Source organism: Phaseolus vulgaris, chromosome 1 (assembly GCF_000499845.2).
Source record: "Phaseolus vulgaris cultivar G19833 chromosome 1, P. vulgaris v2.0, whole genome shotgun sequence".
Taxonomy (NCBI): domain Eukaryota; kingdom Viridiplantae; phylum Streptophyta; class Magnoliopsida; order Fabales; family Fabaceae; genus Phaseolus; species Phaseolus vulgaris.
In genome coordinates, this window is record NC_023759.2 from 11,095,099 (window position 1) to 11,111,674 (window position 16,576).

General features: G+C 31.5%; 1 protein-coding gene across 1 annotated transcript; it reads left to right on the top strand.

Moving 5' to 3' along the window:
- Positions 1-13,426: 13,426 nt before the first annotated feature.
- Positions 13,427-16,576, top strand: LOC137813563 (cyanogenic beta-glucosidase-like). The gene is made up of 13 exons (XM_068615896.1): positions 13,427-13,637; positions 13,728-13,797; positions 13,942-14,000; positions 14,123-14,198; positions 14,287-14,364; positions 14,460-14,547; positions 14,651-14,906; positions 15,034-15,149; positions 15,269-15,486; positions 15,600-15,631; positions 15,730-15,832; positions 15,956-16,064; positions 16,158-16,576. The coding sequence occupies exons 1-13, from the start codon at positions 13,467-13,469 to the stop codon at positions 16,351-16,353; spliced, it is 1,572 nt and encodes a 523-aa protein (XP_068471997.1). The 5' UTR covers positions 13,427-13,466; the 3' UTR covers positions 16,354-16,576.

Consider the following 16,576-nt stretch of genomic DNA (forward strand, 5'->3'; position numbering starts at 1 on the left):
ATCACTGCGAAGATTTTTCTCGGTTTAAATTCTTTTACACCCTTAATTATTAAAAATATTTCGTATAACTTTTCATATAATTATTTTAATAATTAATAAATTCATAACTAAAAGAAAATATATTGTTAGACTTCTATGTGTTATTTATTTTAAAATATAATAATAAATCGGTGAGAAAATGTAATATTAGTTAAGCATGTGAGATATGTTTTCACAAGTATTTTAACTTGAGAAAAATAGAAAACAAAAAATAAATGTTTTTAATAAATTAGAATGAACTTACGTATAAATTAAAAAAATTATGTTAAAACAAATATAATTATCGTACAAAATATTTTATATGTATGTTGATTTTAGCAAATAATTTTTTATTTTTCTTAAAAGAGTAATTTATATAAAAGATTAAAAACAATAATAATTGGAGAAGAAAGTATTCATATTTTAATAAGAAACAAATCACCCTCGTGGAAAATATCAGTTATGGTAGTCTTCAAGCTGTTAATATATATTTTGTTTTTAAGGATGTAAAGAGTTTATAAATTATAACTGTACACACGTTTATAACATATTTTAAAAAATAATTTAATTGCTATGTCATACAAAATAATTTAATTAGTTTTGTACTAAAAATATTAAAAAATATTAATAATATAATATTCATTTGAGATAATTGAGTCTACATCATTTTGGAATTATTTTAAAATTGATGTATGATAAAATGAAAATCATTTCAATATTTGATAACTGATTGGTCAGTCCATTATTTGGTAACCATATTAGATATTTTGCTAGGTTTTTTTTAAAGTTTATAAATATAGTTTTATTTTCTAAATTTTTAATGACTTGAGCATTGAAGAATATCTTGTAGGTGGATTATCATTCGGTCTTCATCATCAGAGCTCGACAACCCTCTCACGAAGAGATCAACTCGTCTAACAGCTCGGTATCAATCTCAAACGATTCTAGCTTAGATCTGGTAAGAACATTTGATGTCCACCATAGAGTTTCGATAAAACCTCAAACGATTCTAGCTCAGATCTGGTAAGAACATTTGGTGCCCACCATGGAGTTCCAATAAAACTATTCTCGGACCACAACTCTTATGGTACTCACTAGAACTCAAACCATCACATCAACATCATCACATCGTGGGATGGATCCATCTTCTCTTAAAACTCTCAAAACTCATATAGAGGGGAGAACGTCTAACACAAAGAGGGAGTGGAGAGTGTCTAAAGTGAGGAGAGGAAGCATCTAGTGAGAGCATGGGGAAGAGTTTAATGCGAGGAAGGGGAGCCTCTAACGCAAGGAGGGGGGAGCATCTAACTGGATGGGGGTGGGGAGCATCTAATGTGAGGGGGGACTATCTAAGGTGAGCATGGGGGAGCGTCTAGTGCGAGGAGATGATAAATGTTTAATTATAGTAATTATTATAGATGAAAAGACATGTAATTTAGGTAAAATATATATGTACAAATGTTAGTAAGAATCATGCCAAAATCCTCTAACAAGCAAAAAAGGATGGAGCAACAAATCCAATAGGCCCACCACATGTAGAACGACTCAACGAATTGAGTCCATAGAGAAAACTCATTGGAAAACACTCAAAACGATGAGCGCATCTACATATGCTGAGCGAATTAGCATACTTAAACATGAAGAAACCCAATTTTTCATAGGAAGGGCCCAAACCAACATGCAGCAAATTTCGAAAGAAGAAGATTTTGGTTGAAGCCTAATCCAAGCCAATCTTGTTTCATGATTAAGAAAGCTTAAGGCTAGAGAGAATATGGAGCAAATCTTTGACAAATCCTTAACCTTGGAATCTAATGTAGCTCAATAATTGAGGATTGAAGCCCAAAAATATTGCTTAAGGATGAAAACAGTCAATCCGCGGAGTAGATTGGCCTACACGAAGTTCATGATGAAAACCTTTGAATCCCTTTGAATCCTATTCATAAAAGCTGTAATAGGGACGTTGGGGCAACATTCTAAGCATCGAGAGGCATAGAGAGGTATCAAGAAATAGAGAAACATAGATGTTAAGATGATCAAATGAGATCCAGAAAGAGGTTTAGATATAGAAATTACGTTGGTTTAGGCTCAGAGAGTCTAAACTTCAGAATCAATCTAGCTACAAAGCCAAAACCTCAAAAGAAGTGTAAGTTAATCTCTAGAGAAGGAAATCTTGAATGCAAGATGGTAATAATACTCAAGGATCCATTTTTGTTGTGTTTAGCTTGTCATCTTGAACTTTAACCGTAAGATCTTATCATGAGCTGCTAAATCTATTTGTTGGGATTAAATGGCAAGGTGATATTTTTAGAGTTATTATTGTTTATAGATGCATGTTTCTCTTTTATATTCAAATTGGTAGTGTGCTTCATGGTGAGGAACGACCATTTATTGTCCATAGGCCATGAATGAGGTCGGAAGGCGATTTCATGTTTCTAAACCCTCTTTGATATGATTCCAATAGCACAATATGAATGATTCTTGACATTCTTAGGAATCAACTTGAGTTGGATATGAGGTAGGCACTTTTTCATAGAATTGGATCAAGGTTCTATGTTCAAGAACACACCAAGACTAGTACCAAAACCCAAACTCATATGGAAGTTCCATGTATTGTCAAATTGAACCAAAAACAGCAACTAGAAAAGAAGAAGAAGCAAAGCTGAACAGCAAAAGCTAAAAGAACCGAAGCAAAACACAAAGGAAATTGAAAAGCCGAACTGAAAAAGCAAAGAATCAAACTAAGACATGAACATAAAAAGAGAAGGAAGGAAGGAGAAGAGAGAGCTCATGAAGACGGAGGAATGGTTGGATGATCACGCCACTTAGAGGATGGAGACTCCAAGATGAGTGTGCTATGCCGCCACTTGAGGTAACCATAGAACTCTCAAGATAAGACTAAGTGAGGAAGGCACAAAGCTCTCCAATTCTCTCTCAAATTGAGTAGAGTTTCTCTAATTCAAAATTCAAATCTAAAAAATACAAAGGCAGCACCTTAATTTATAGCCTAGAGGTGCTGAAATGCAAAGCTAATTAAATTCAAAATTCCCCCCAAATACATGAAAGTGGCGCCAAGCATGAGGAAGGTGTGACTTCCTCTCCCACTTTGGCACCTCCCTATTACTTCTACACCTCTTTACTAAACGCACATCCCCCTAAGACTCCTAAACTAAAGACCTAAAGATGCTTTGACAAAAGAGGTTTCTTATGTTTCCCTCTAAGCACCTTCAAACAAAGAAATTACAAAAAGAGAAAATAAACGTCCATTAGCTCCTAAAGCCTTGAACATGCTCCTTGTAAGCCTTTGAGATGGGCTTTGAACTCCATGAGCGTCCTCCATTTGAGCCTCAACCTCTTCTTGCTCTTGATGATTGGCCTTCATGTCCACTTGAGCTTGATCTCCATCACTCTTTAACCAACCATAGGATTCAATGGTCGCAAAACACGAAGTTGAGACTATGGTGAACTTTTTCATCTTAATGAAGAGGTAAGTCATAACAGTGACTTTTGCTCTAGATAATCTTGCGCAATGAATCGACTTGGTTTGACTAAAGTAAGAACGTAATAACAATAACAAAAGAAATTCACAAAGTTATTTTAATCCCAACATGTGTGTTATATTGTTACTTCCTTGTTTCAATGATTTGTCTAAACTTCATATCTCGATCTAAATATCTATTATTATTATTATTATTATTATTATTATTATTATTATTATTATTATTATTATTATTATTATTATTATTATTATTATTTATAGTTGCTATTTATAAATATTACATGCAAATCAACTTTATTTTATGTATCACTTCATTTTAAAAGATAATTATACATTGATATCATTAATTTCTTGTGGATACGACATTCAATTGTACTACGGTTGATTCGGTCTGCTTGTCGAATAAAAAGAATATGATTTAACTTAATTGAAATTGATATAACTTAGGCCACCACCAAGTTTTTTGGCATTTATAAATATTACATGCAAATAAACTTCATTTTATGTATCACTTCATCTTAAAAGATAATTATACTTTGATATCATTAATTTCTTGTGGATACGACATTCACCTGTACTACGGTTGATTCGGTCTGCTTGTCGAATAAAAAGAATATGATTTAACTTAATTGAAATTGATTTAACTTAGGCCACCACCAAGTTTTTTGGTATTGTTACTGAGGAATTAATTGTTATGAGGTATTTTCATGTTTTGTTTTGAAGAAGTACATAGTAAAGTTTTGTTAATATCTAACACCTTAATTGTAAATCTATACCTGATTTTTCTTTCTTAGATTAGATTAACCTTTTTCTTTCTTTCTTCATTTATTTATTTATTTTTGAAAAAAAAAATCTCTTTGTTTACATTTGCATGCTAACAAGAGGCAAGTCCTCTTCAAACAATTTTTTGTTTAGGTAAGACAATGGATTTTTTTTTAAGATCTGAAAGAAAGAAGCTCAAACAAAGCTAAGGAGATTCAGAAAAGAGATTAGATTCAACCTCACTTAACTCTCAATCCCACATTACCCAAATTGAAGAAATGATTGAAAATAAAAAACAATGAAGGAGGAAGAATTGTGAATCCTCCAAGAAGAACGTTGGGAGACTATTCTTTCAACAAGGTCCAAGATATTTTTCAAGCATAACCATGCTCACTGCAACAAGTTCATTAGAGATGAAACCAACACTTAAGCTTGAGAAGTAATCATTGATTCACAAGAATGGATCATGAGGAACTCTATACTCATTTATTCACTTTCTATGAATTGATAGGTACTATGGGATTTGAGACAAAGTAAAATAGTAGCTTAAATGTTATCCTAATCAAAACTTGAATAGTTAGAATGATATTGAGGAGAAATTTCTAAAGAGGTTTTTCCATTCTGTCGCTTTATTAAATCTAAATATAATATCTCCACATTCAGGCAAGGAGCAAATGAGCCTTTATGTGAAGACTGAGAGCACTTCAAAACACTATTGAAAAAATACCCTTACCATGGTTTTGAAGACGTGGCCCAACTAAATATCTTTCACAATGGTCTAAGGCTTAGACAAAAATGATCCTAGATGCAACAATGGAAGGAACCATGATGATTGTAGATGCAAAGCAAGCAACAAAAACAATAGATGCTTTAGCTTCAACATATTATCAAGCAAAAGATGACACAACTGCTGAAAACAAGAAAGAAGTGTTGGAATTAAACACAACTTATGCACTTCTTGCATAAAACAAAATCCTAACGCAATAGATTAAAGCCCTAACAAGGCAAATGTCAAAACAACCTCAACAACTACATGCCACCAACCCTCCCCAACATCCTAATCAGCCAAGGACATGTGAAGACTTTGGGAAAAATCAATTCCCAAATTTTTGTGACCTCACAACATTAGAGGAAATTCATTATCTAAATAATCAAGGAACACAAGGCTGGAGGAATAATTAAAACTAGAACTATGGATGGAAACAAAATGTTTCCTCCAACAACAATCAATCCTACTAGCCCACATCAACAATAATGTTATCATTCACTTCAGGAAAGAACATCAAAGTTAGAGAATACACTCGACAAATTCATTATCTAAATAATCAAGGAACGCAAGGCTGGAGGAATAATTAAAACCAGAACTACGGATGGAAAAAATTGTTTCCTCCAACAAAATCAATCCTACTAGCCATATCAACAACAATGTTATACTTCACTCGAGAAAGAACATCAAAGTTAGAGATACACTCGAAAAATTTATGCAAGCCTTCTTAAAGAATAAAAAAAGTACTAAATATTCCATCTAGAACTTGGAAACACAAATGGGGTAGTTGGCCAAGAAATTAGCAGAACATCAAGATAAAGAATTTACGACCAATACATAGGTAAACTCCAAAGAACAATGCAAATGTCCTAGGACCTACAGGTATGAAGATTGAGGGACATAACTCCAACCATCTAATCTTGAGGGAGGAGGATTTATCTAAGAAAAAAATTGAAAAAGAAATATATTAAACACTTATCCCTTTCTCTTTTCTATGCAACTTTGTGTTAAAAACATCATGGGCATACCCTTTAAAAACAAAATCGTGTTTTATCTCTAACCACATAAATCTGAAAACAATAGTAAAAGTTGTGTGTTCTATTTAAAAAATTGTTACATAGCCGCCTATTTGGATATTCAACTTTATTGGAAAAGTTTGAAATGTGGGAATTTAGTAATGGTTTCATAAAAAAACAAACTAAGTACAAGTTCAATCACTATTCTAAGTCAAAAACTTGTAAGTCAAAAATATATATTATTATGAAATCAAATGATCAAAGTATGAGGTGGTAGTTGACATTCCTTCCTATTTAAAGAGACAATGAAGCTTTCACATAAACAACATCAAACCTCTAAGCAAAATAACATGGCCTTCTACAGCTCTCTTTATGGGTCTCTTTGTTCTTCTTCTTCTTAGATCTTTGATGCAATCCTAGCTTGTATCTTCATTTGTTTTGATTTGAGTATCTTCTACGGATGATGAACACTATTGCATAAGCATGAAGGATTGTAGAAATTTGGGAAGAGATGAAAATTATGTCAGTGAATTGATGACTTTTTACAGCAAGTGCACCGCGTTGTCAGAAGTAATAATTTATTCCTATGGAAAAATATCAAACCCACAAGGAACAATTCAACAATAAAGTAAAAGATTCACTAAATATAAAATAGAATAATAAAAGTTTTGTGGGGATTTGTTAGGCTGGTAAGGATGAGCAAGAAAACAAGTCAAAAAGTTGTTGTTTCAATTGAAAAATAGGGATTGAGTTTCATCCTTCTCACTCTTTTGTATTTTGATTAACATGACAATATTGTGCCCTTTGATTGATATTGATGCCCGTATAAAAATCATTTATATCGATTTTTTTGAACATGGGAGCTTTGATGTGTCAAATCCACATGAAGCCTGAAACTGTTCTGCTTTCTAGGTTTGGGTTTAGATTAGGGTGTTTAGAATCTTTGCAAAGATCAGTCCGTGATTCCTACACAAGCTTAATCAATCAGTTTTAAAAGAAATAAAGTGTTTTTCCATGCAAAGGGAAAACAACCAGTTGAATTGTCGACACAATCGGTTGTTTGTCACTTAGCTGGCAATGAGGTTTCAAAACTGTTTTTTGAATTGGTTATGTAACTACCTGATCCATTCAACCGGTTAAATCGTGGTTTCAACCGGTTAAATGAGTGCTTTGCTAACAGTTTTTTGAAAACCTGTTTCAACTGTTTTAATGAGAACAATACTGATTTTACTCTGTTATGTTGCCTTAAACAGCTAGATTTCAAATAATATAAATATAGCCTTCTTTCAAATGTTTTAAATATACAAGTTTAACACATTGTTGCAAAATCAAGAGAGAGTTTAAAGATTCGCTTTTGAAAGAAGTTTTTCAAAGTTTAGCAAGATTTTTGTTAAAGCTTTGCTCTGGTGCAAGAACTGATCATAGGGCTTCTGATTTTGTAATTCTAGGTGTTTTCTATTCTTGCTTAGTTTCCTGTAATTGTACTTTGATAAACCTGTGTAAGTGTTAGTAAAATCTTGTAAAGTCAGTGGGATTCTGGCTTGATGGGTGTGTTGTTGCAAAGAGGGTGAGTAGGCTTTGTGGGATTCAAAGTCACCTCTTTGTGGTGTGTTGTAGTAATCTGGATTTGATTGCTAGTGGAATACTCAGAGGTTGTTCTAAGGACTGGATGTAGCTCAGGGTTGCGTGAATCAGTATAATCTGATTGTGTGAATCTCTTTATCTCTCTCTCTATTATAATTTGTTTGATATTTGATTTGCTATCATAATCAACCGGTTATTTCGTATTTTCAACCGATTGATATTCATGCTTTATAAACTGCTTATACTTGCTTTTATCTCTCTAATATAAACAACCGGTTATATCGTAGTATTAATCGATTGTTTTACTGATAACAATTTTAATAGCTTATTTCTTTTGGCTTCTCTGATTCTCCTTTCTATAAATCATTAAAGAACTTCATTCTTAGTTATCATTTGCGAAAAACTTTTATAAACAATTCACCCTCCCCCCTCTTGTTTAAGCCATCAATTCTAACAGATTTCTCGCATATAAAATTATTATGATTTTCCTAAATACCAATTCCTCGCATATTTATAAAAACAACTTATCCTTAAGATCAAACATTTATAACAATTAACATTTCAAATCAATTCCTAGCATTCAAATATGTTAAGTATTATCATTTTGGTAAGAACCTTGAAAGTACTTTCTAGGCAGTTTTAAGATTCTAGATCATGGTAAACCAAGCATTACAAACAAAATAACAATACCAATCATCAATCAAGAACAAAATATTATGTTTAGATATCACCTCAATTCACAAGAGTTTCAACAAATTATTGCCAATCCCAAAGGGTAGAATTAGTCGCACATGATGACTGTTACAAGGAGGGAGAGCATGAAAAGAAGATCCAGGATGTTTCTCCTTGACAACTGCTTCTTTTAATGTTTCTCACACCCCATATTCTCCAAATTGGGTTACAATTGACTCAATGGTGTTTTCCTCTCAATCTTGCACACCTAGGGTTGTGCCCCAAGCCGCTTATTTAACCTAAATAACTTAGGTTAAGTGAATTCTTGCTCAAGCGAGATTGAGCTCGCTTGAGCGAGTAAAACGTAGAAACACCCAACGCTGCTATCACTTAATTCTTTATTTTCTAACTCCATATTTGTTATCAACATCTAACCATATATTGTTTATAATCTCTATACCTTGTACTATCCATGGGTTGTTTACTCCCTCCACAGAGTCTAATCCCCATCAAGTGTCTAGCATCCCCATATTGTCTAGCATTTCCATAAAGTCTAACATTAAAGTGCACATCCCTATATCATCTAGTGTATCCATAATGTCTTATATACACATATCGTTTAATGCCTCTATAACTCCACATTGTCTAATATACTAACAACATCTCTCCTATATCATCTAGCCATCCAATATCAACTAATCCTCCATTGTTTCATCAATGATAGCCACTAGAACCTAATTTTTTACCAGATTACTTGACCAACACTTGTTTGGAAAATTTTATTCTAACAGATGAATCCTTTACCGATATAATGAATGAACTTGTAATTGATAATTGTGGTTATGTTTTTTTATGCTTTCATTAGTGATGCTTGAGTTGATTCTCCCGTTTATGCTCATAAATTTAATGACTTAGATCATACCTTCATTGATGAACATTGATTTTATTGTTCATAATTATGCTAAACCTATTCATACCAAGAATATTGCTTTTGCTGACTTTGTTCATGATTTTACTGATACACCTGATGTTGTTAATATTCTTGTTAAGCCTGCCGATATCTCTTCTAATACTTTTATTAATTTCATAAAACATACAATGTCTCACCATTTTGCAAGTGAAGATTCTTGGCCAGAGCAGCTGAATGCAGCAATTGATATAATCCTTTATCATATTCATAACCACACTGACAAGGATGTTGCATCTATTGATTTTAAAGTTGCTTATGTTGATGCTCTTACTTTTCCTTTTTTCATGAAGTCAGTCATATCATTTATAACATGAACACAAGCCATTATATGTAGACAAGAACAACAAACCCAATGCTTATGGGCATAAATTTGACATAATATTTGTTAATCATAAACTGAAAAGGCTTAAGAGTTTATTCTCAGTTTTTGTTATTAAAATGTGGACAATAGTATGTTGTACTATCTACACTATGATTTTGAACCTTTTCTTTTGTTTCATTGTTTTAATTGTTTGTTTAAGTTGTTTTCTTTAGTTTTCCATCTATCCCCACATTGAGGACAATGTTTGACTCAAGTGTCAGAGGAGTTTTTGTTGTTTTCGATTTTTGTACATAGTATACAGTCTCATAAGTAAAGAGTAAATCGTCTAGTTAACATGCATTTTTTTTATAAAAGTGTTTTTTTTTCTTTTTTGTTTCCATCATTTATAATCTTTTGTCTTAAATTTTGTTGTTTTAGACGGTCTTTTATGTAGACTAGACAATGACCGTCTAGAGGGTCATTTTAGTAGGTAACCCTCTTGCGAAGAATTGATTTAGATAAAATCTAAGTTCTGGTTTCCTAGATGTTTCAGAGGTGTTATATCGTCTAGAGATTTGAGATCATTTATCAGTTCGTCATATCTATTGGTCTAAAAAACGTCTAGTGGTTTGTCATTGTATGATGAGTTAGCCTTGGTCTAAGAACCTGAAGATTAAATCTTGGATCGTCTACCTCTTTCAAGAACTTCTCAGCAACTACTGACACCTCCCGTTTATTGTAACTAAATCATTGTACATGTGGTTGGTTCTTATGAGAAACGTCCTTAGTTGGAAGTTGTAAGACAATTTTGTCTTGTATATAGTAACTTTAACTTGACGATTATTCTTTAATGTGAGAGTCAAGAGTTCACTGTGAAACTTGAGAGAAAGTTAGTGTGTTAGTCTCAAATATTATTCATAGTGAAATTATGTTTTTTTATTGTAGACAGGCCTTTTTGTATAACAACGTTAAATGGTTTTGTGTCTGATTCTTGATACTCTATTCTACCTTGTTTTACATTCTTCTTCCATGAAATTTATTTTTCTCCATTTTCATGTTACGTTTGAGGGTTTCATAGATTAGGGAATTGTGTTTGTGCTCAACACGTCTAATGAGTCGTTTTTGTCTACCTAACATGATTTTTACATAGATTTTCAACTATTATTTTTATAATAGGAACTTTATTTTTTTTTTTTTTATCTTATATGTGTTGTTTTTACCATGTAGTATTTGTTGTTTTTATATTTGATTTCACTGTACGGTTCCTCTTTCACTAGTTTTTTGTTTTTGAACTAATTTTCATTTTTGAACTGTCTTTCACTGTTTGATCATTCATGAATAATAAATGACAAACAAGGGGAGAGTTTTTGTTCTTGAGTTAATTTGGCCTAGGGTAACCTGTCACCTATCTTTTGAATATGTTCCCAGTGATCCTCACTTCTTTTGGATTTTTAGCCTTTCATATTTTTTCCCACCTTACCTAAGTTATCGCTGACCTTATCTTCCCCACCTCCATAAGAACTCCTTTTTCTATTTTTTTGTAGTTCCTTATACACTCTTGCAAGCATTTTTAAAAAGGATAAATAAAATGGTGACAATGTAGTAATTACATATTTCAGGAAAAATGTTTTGCCTACAAATCATAAATACTTTCCTTTCCAAGTGATTTTTTTTCCCTTATATTCTCTAAAGGTTTTTTTCCATATTTGATAGTTTCTTAGGTTTCCCCTTACATTCCTAGGTAAATGAAAGATAAAGACATAATGTAACAATTCAACACTTTCCAAAACCTTTGTATTAGGTTTGCCTCCACCCTCACACCCCCTATTTTGGTTTTAATAAAACTGAATTTAAGTCTAGAAACCAATTCAAAACACCTTAGAATGTCAAAAATAGTTTTTCACACAGTACTTCTATCGCTTCAACAAAAATAAAATCGAAAGAAAACAATAAAGAAAAGAAATAAAATTGAAGGAGATGTGTATTGATGAATGAGGTGAGAGTGAATAGATTGATATAAAAAGGCGAGAGAGTGAAATTTTGAGTGAGAAAATTTGTCATCTTTAAATTTGTGTATTTGGATTTAAAAATAATCTATGATTTTTGTTCATTGTCATGAAGACTCACATATTCTTATAATAATTTGACTTTAGCTTAAATAAATATGAAAGATATATTATATTAAGTCGGCCTAATCAACATTAACTTAAATAAATAAAATTAATATCAGTCTAACCGACGCTATCGTAAAAACATATAAAAACTAAAATTAAATAACAGTAATGTTAGCTAGACTAATGCTAACCTTAATTATTTTTAATATTTATTTCAGTCAGTATCGACTAAGTCGACACTAATATTATACTAGCAAAATTAAGCTAAAAATACTCAGTATCGACTTAGAGTTTACCACATCAACTCTATTAGTGTGGAGTATGGTAACATCAACTCTAGCACTATCACAAATACTTTTATTTATTGAAAAGTTAGCATCAACTTAAAATTGACTTAGTAATGTTAGCTAGACTAATGCTAGCTAGACTAATGCTAACCTTAATTATTTTTAATATTTATTTCAGTCAGTATCGACTAAGTCGACACTAATATTATACTAGCAAAATTAAGCTAAAAATACTCAGTATCGACTTAGAGTTTACCACATCAACTCTATTAGTGTGGAGTATGGTAACATCAACTCTAGCACTATCACAGTAATGTTAGCTAGACTAATGCTAACCTTAATTATTTTTAATATTTATTTCAGTCAGTATCGACTAAGTCGACACTAATATTATACTAGCAAAATTAAGCTAAAAATACTCAGTATCGACTTAGAGTTTACCACATCAACTCTATTAGTGTGGAGTATGGTAACATCAACTCTAGCACTATCACAAATACTTTTATTTATTGAAAAGTTAGCATCAACTTAAAATTGACTAAATTGACTGTATTATTGTAATAGATATTGACATAAGAGACATATTCATTGTGAACTTTATGATTTTTAACTCTTAAAAAGATAAATTTTATATCATATTATACTTGGCTTGGTGCATAATAATATTTAGAAAGTTAACTTGATGTGTGTTGTAAAAGGTTTTCAAAAAGAAGATGTCATTTACAAATATTTGTCAATTTATTTTATTGCATCTTAAGGGGAATTTTTGAAAGTTAATGACATCATATTAATTAACTGATGTATATATTATACGTCATGTATGTATCATTAGGAAGTCATTAATTAGCATTATTTGAGACACAAGTGGTCATATAAAAAATAAAATAAACTATTGTTTCTTCAATTTCTTTCCCTAGCTTATACTGTTATTCTTTTAGCAAAGAAAAACGTATTCTGCTTCTAACTTAGAGATTTTTGTTTTACAGAAACTTACAGATTTTGTTATATATGTTACTTATTGCGTTATTTTAATGAATATGTTTTAAATTAGAATTTATTTTCTTTATAGGTGTACAATCTTTTTTAACATAGAATATGATTGTAAAAGTTATTAGACACAGATCCCTTTCTCTTTTCCATGCAACTTCGTGTTAAAAACATCATGGGTGTTTTCTGAAAACAATAGTAAAAGTTGTGTTTTCTTGTTAAAAAATTGCTGCATAGCCGCCTATTTGGATATTAAACTTTATTGGAAAAGTTTGAAACGTGGGAATTTAGTAATGGTTTCATAAAAAATACAAACTAAGTACAAGTTCAGTCACTCTTCTAAGTCAAAAACTTGTAAGTCAAAAATAGTATGTTATATATATTATTATGAAATCAAGTGGTCAAAGTATGAGGTGGTAGTTGGCATTCCTTCCTATTTAAAGAGACAGTGAAGCATTCACAGAAACAGCATCAAACCTCTAAGAAAAATAACATGGCCTTCTACAGCTCTCACTTTCTGGGTCTCTTTGCTCTTCTTCTTCTTAGATCTTCTAAAGTTACATGCGAAGAAGCAGTTTCAGTTTCTCCAACTATTGACATTTCACTCAATCGGAACTCTTTCCCTGAAGGCTTCATCTTTGGAGCTGGATCTTCCTCCTACCAGGTATATACTTCTTACAAACAAACACATAATTAAAGGGATTTTGATTTACTTTCTTGCATGATTTTGATTTCGTTTATGTTTGTCATATAGTTCGAAGGTGCAGCAATGGAAGGTGGTAGAGGAGCAAGTGTATGGGATACTTTCACTCATAAATATCCAGGTAACTCACTGTCTCCGATTCTCCCCCATACAAACAGATCAAAGAATGGGAGTGGAAGAGAATTAATAAACAATAATATTTTTTTCTGAGTCATCTTCAATAATAAACAAATATATGTTCTAATTTTTAATTATTAATATGCAGGTAAGATCCAGGATAGAAGCAACGGAGACGTGGCCATCGACTCATATCATCTTTACAAGGTTTGATCACAGCACTTTTATTTTATTTTTGTATTCTATTATATACGAATTATTTATTTCAAAAACATATATACTTATCGGTGTTCATAAATTATCTATATTATATTTTTCTGTGTCTATAGGAAGATGTTGGAATGATGAAGGATGCGAATTTGGATTCATACAGATTTTCCATATCTTGGTCAAGGATTCTTCCCAGTAAGTTATTTTCTTGTAATTAATCACTAAGTATTTCATAGTTGATTCTTCCTTTTATATTAACCATTTTTTATTAAACTATTTACAGAAGGAAAACTAAGTGGAGGAATAAATCAAGAAGGAATAAACTACTACAACAACCTTATCAATGAGCTACTCGCTAATGGTTAGAATTTAAACTCTGATTTAAATTTTATCGTATTTGGACTTTAGTTTTATAATATTTCATGATCATTATTAGTTAACTATTAACAACTACAGGTATAAAACCATTTGTGACTATTTTTCACTGGGATCTTCCCCAAGCACTAGAAGACGAGTATGGTGGTTTCTTAAGTCCATTGATAGTGTAAGTTTCAATTCTGAAATTAATTTAGCTTGTATAAGTGCTTAGCACATTTAACATCTCAATAGGAATATAATTTGACAATCAAACATATATTGTTCTTCAGGAAGGATTTTCGAGATTATGCAGAACTTTGCTTCAAGGAATTTGGTGATAGGGTGAAGTATTGGGTTACATTGAATGAGCCGTGGAGTTACAGTCAAAATGGCTATGCAAATGGAGGGATGGCACCAGGTCGTTGTTCTGCATGGATGAATTCAAATTGCACTGGTGGTGATTCTGCAACGGAGCCATATTTGGTTACACATCACCAACTTCTTGCTCATGCAGCAGCTGTTCGTGTCTACAAGACCAAGTATCAGGTTAGTTAATTATTAATTTATTCTTGAATTTTTAGGCATGTTAAAATTGAGTAGACTTTGCCATGTTCTTTAAGGTTTCCTTGTATATTTGTTTTTAAAACTTAATATCTGAATATGATATATGCAGACAACTCAAAAGGGTGTGATAGGCATAACCTTGGTAGCCAATTGGTTTTTGCCACTCAGAGATACCAAATCTGATCAAAAGGCTGCTGAAAGAGCAATTGACTTCATGTATGGATGGTAAGAGTTCCTTTCACACTCTATCAAAACGATGTGTTAAGAATTTCATATAGGAACTTGACAAATTTTCTATTTGGTTTGGTGAATAAAAATCTAATTTGAATGCTAAATGATTTCAGGTTTATGAATCCATTAACTTTTGGTGACTATCCAAAAAGTATGAGATCACTTGTGAGAACAAGATTGCCAAAGTTCACCACAGAGCAAGCTAGATTACTTGTTGGTTCATTCGATTTTATTGGCCTAAACTATTACTCTACAACATATTCCTCTGATGCACCTCAACTAAGCAATGCCAACCCTAGCTACATAACTGATTCTCTTGTCACTGCTTCATGTAAGGACTTCAATTTTCTAAGATTTTATCAATACCCTAAATTTGATGCATAAATAGTTGAATATGATCATGACTAACAATAGATTGTGTTTTATGTTTTTGATTGATTACAGTTGAACGTGATGGGAAACCTATTGGAATAAAGGTACTTTTATACTCACTAAGAAATAAAAATGTTCTACGATTTCAACCTTTTAATTTTTATAAAATATATAATTAACCGTTTTTTGTAATTATATGCAGATTGCTTCTGATTGGCTATATGTTTATCCAAAAGGAATTCGTGATCTTTTATTATATACCAAGGAAAAGTACAATAATCCTTTGATTTACATCACAGAGAATGGTAAATGACTATTCTTCATGTCTATATTCAATTTAACATATTTCTACATCATTTTCAGTATCCCTATCTTGTTAAGGTCAATGTGTATCCTAATTTTGAATATATTCTTCTTCACTTTTATAGGTGTAAATGAGTATAATGAACCCTCTTTATCACTTGAAGAATCTCTCATGGATACTTTCAGAATTGATTATCATTATCGTCATCTCTATTATCTTCTATCGGCAATTAGGTAAGTAATTATTATTTGTACAAATGTTTTATCTTATGTTGTTATTTAACTTAATAATTTTTAATTTATTTTTATTTCATTTATTCATTATAGGAATGGCGCAAATGTAAAAGGGTATTATGTATGGTCTTTCTTCGACAATTTTGAGTGGTCTTCAGGCTATACATCACGATTCGGAATGATCTTCATAGATTATAAAAATGGGTTGAAAAGATATAACAAACTCTCGGCAATGTGGTACAAGAACTTCCTCGAGAAAGAAACCAAACTCTATGACTCTAGTAAATAATATTATGAAATATTTTTGTTAATTTGTTATATTTGTAACTAATTATTTGATTTTTTTATTTGACATTCTTTTATTCTAAATAGACATTAAAATAGAGATTTATTTTGTTCTTTGATTGTAAAGTCCTATTGGACTCAGATGAAAAAAATACATATACTTGTTACAGATCTTTTGTAATTGATACAGTTGTTACCAAGAGAATGAAAAACATTGTTATTATAAA

Coding starts and splice junctions, on each gene's coding strand:
- LOC137813563 (XM_068615896.1), top strand. CDS start 13,467: ATGGCCTTCTACAGCTCTCACTTTCTGGGTCTCTTTGCTCTTCTTCTT. Junction 15,487..15,599: donor TTCTCTTGTCACTGCTTCAT/GTAAGGACTTCA, acceptor GATTGATTACAG/TTGAACGTGATGGGAAACCT. Junction 15,833..15,955: donor GATTTACATCACAGAGAATG/GTAAATGACTAT, acceptor TCACTTTTATAG/GTGTAAATGAGTATAATGAA.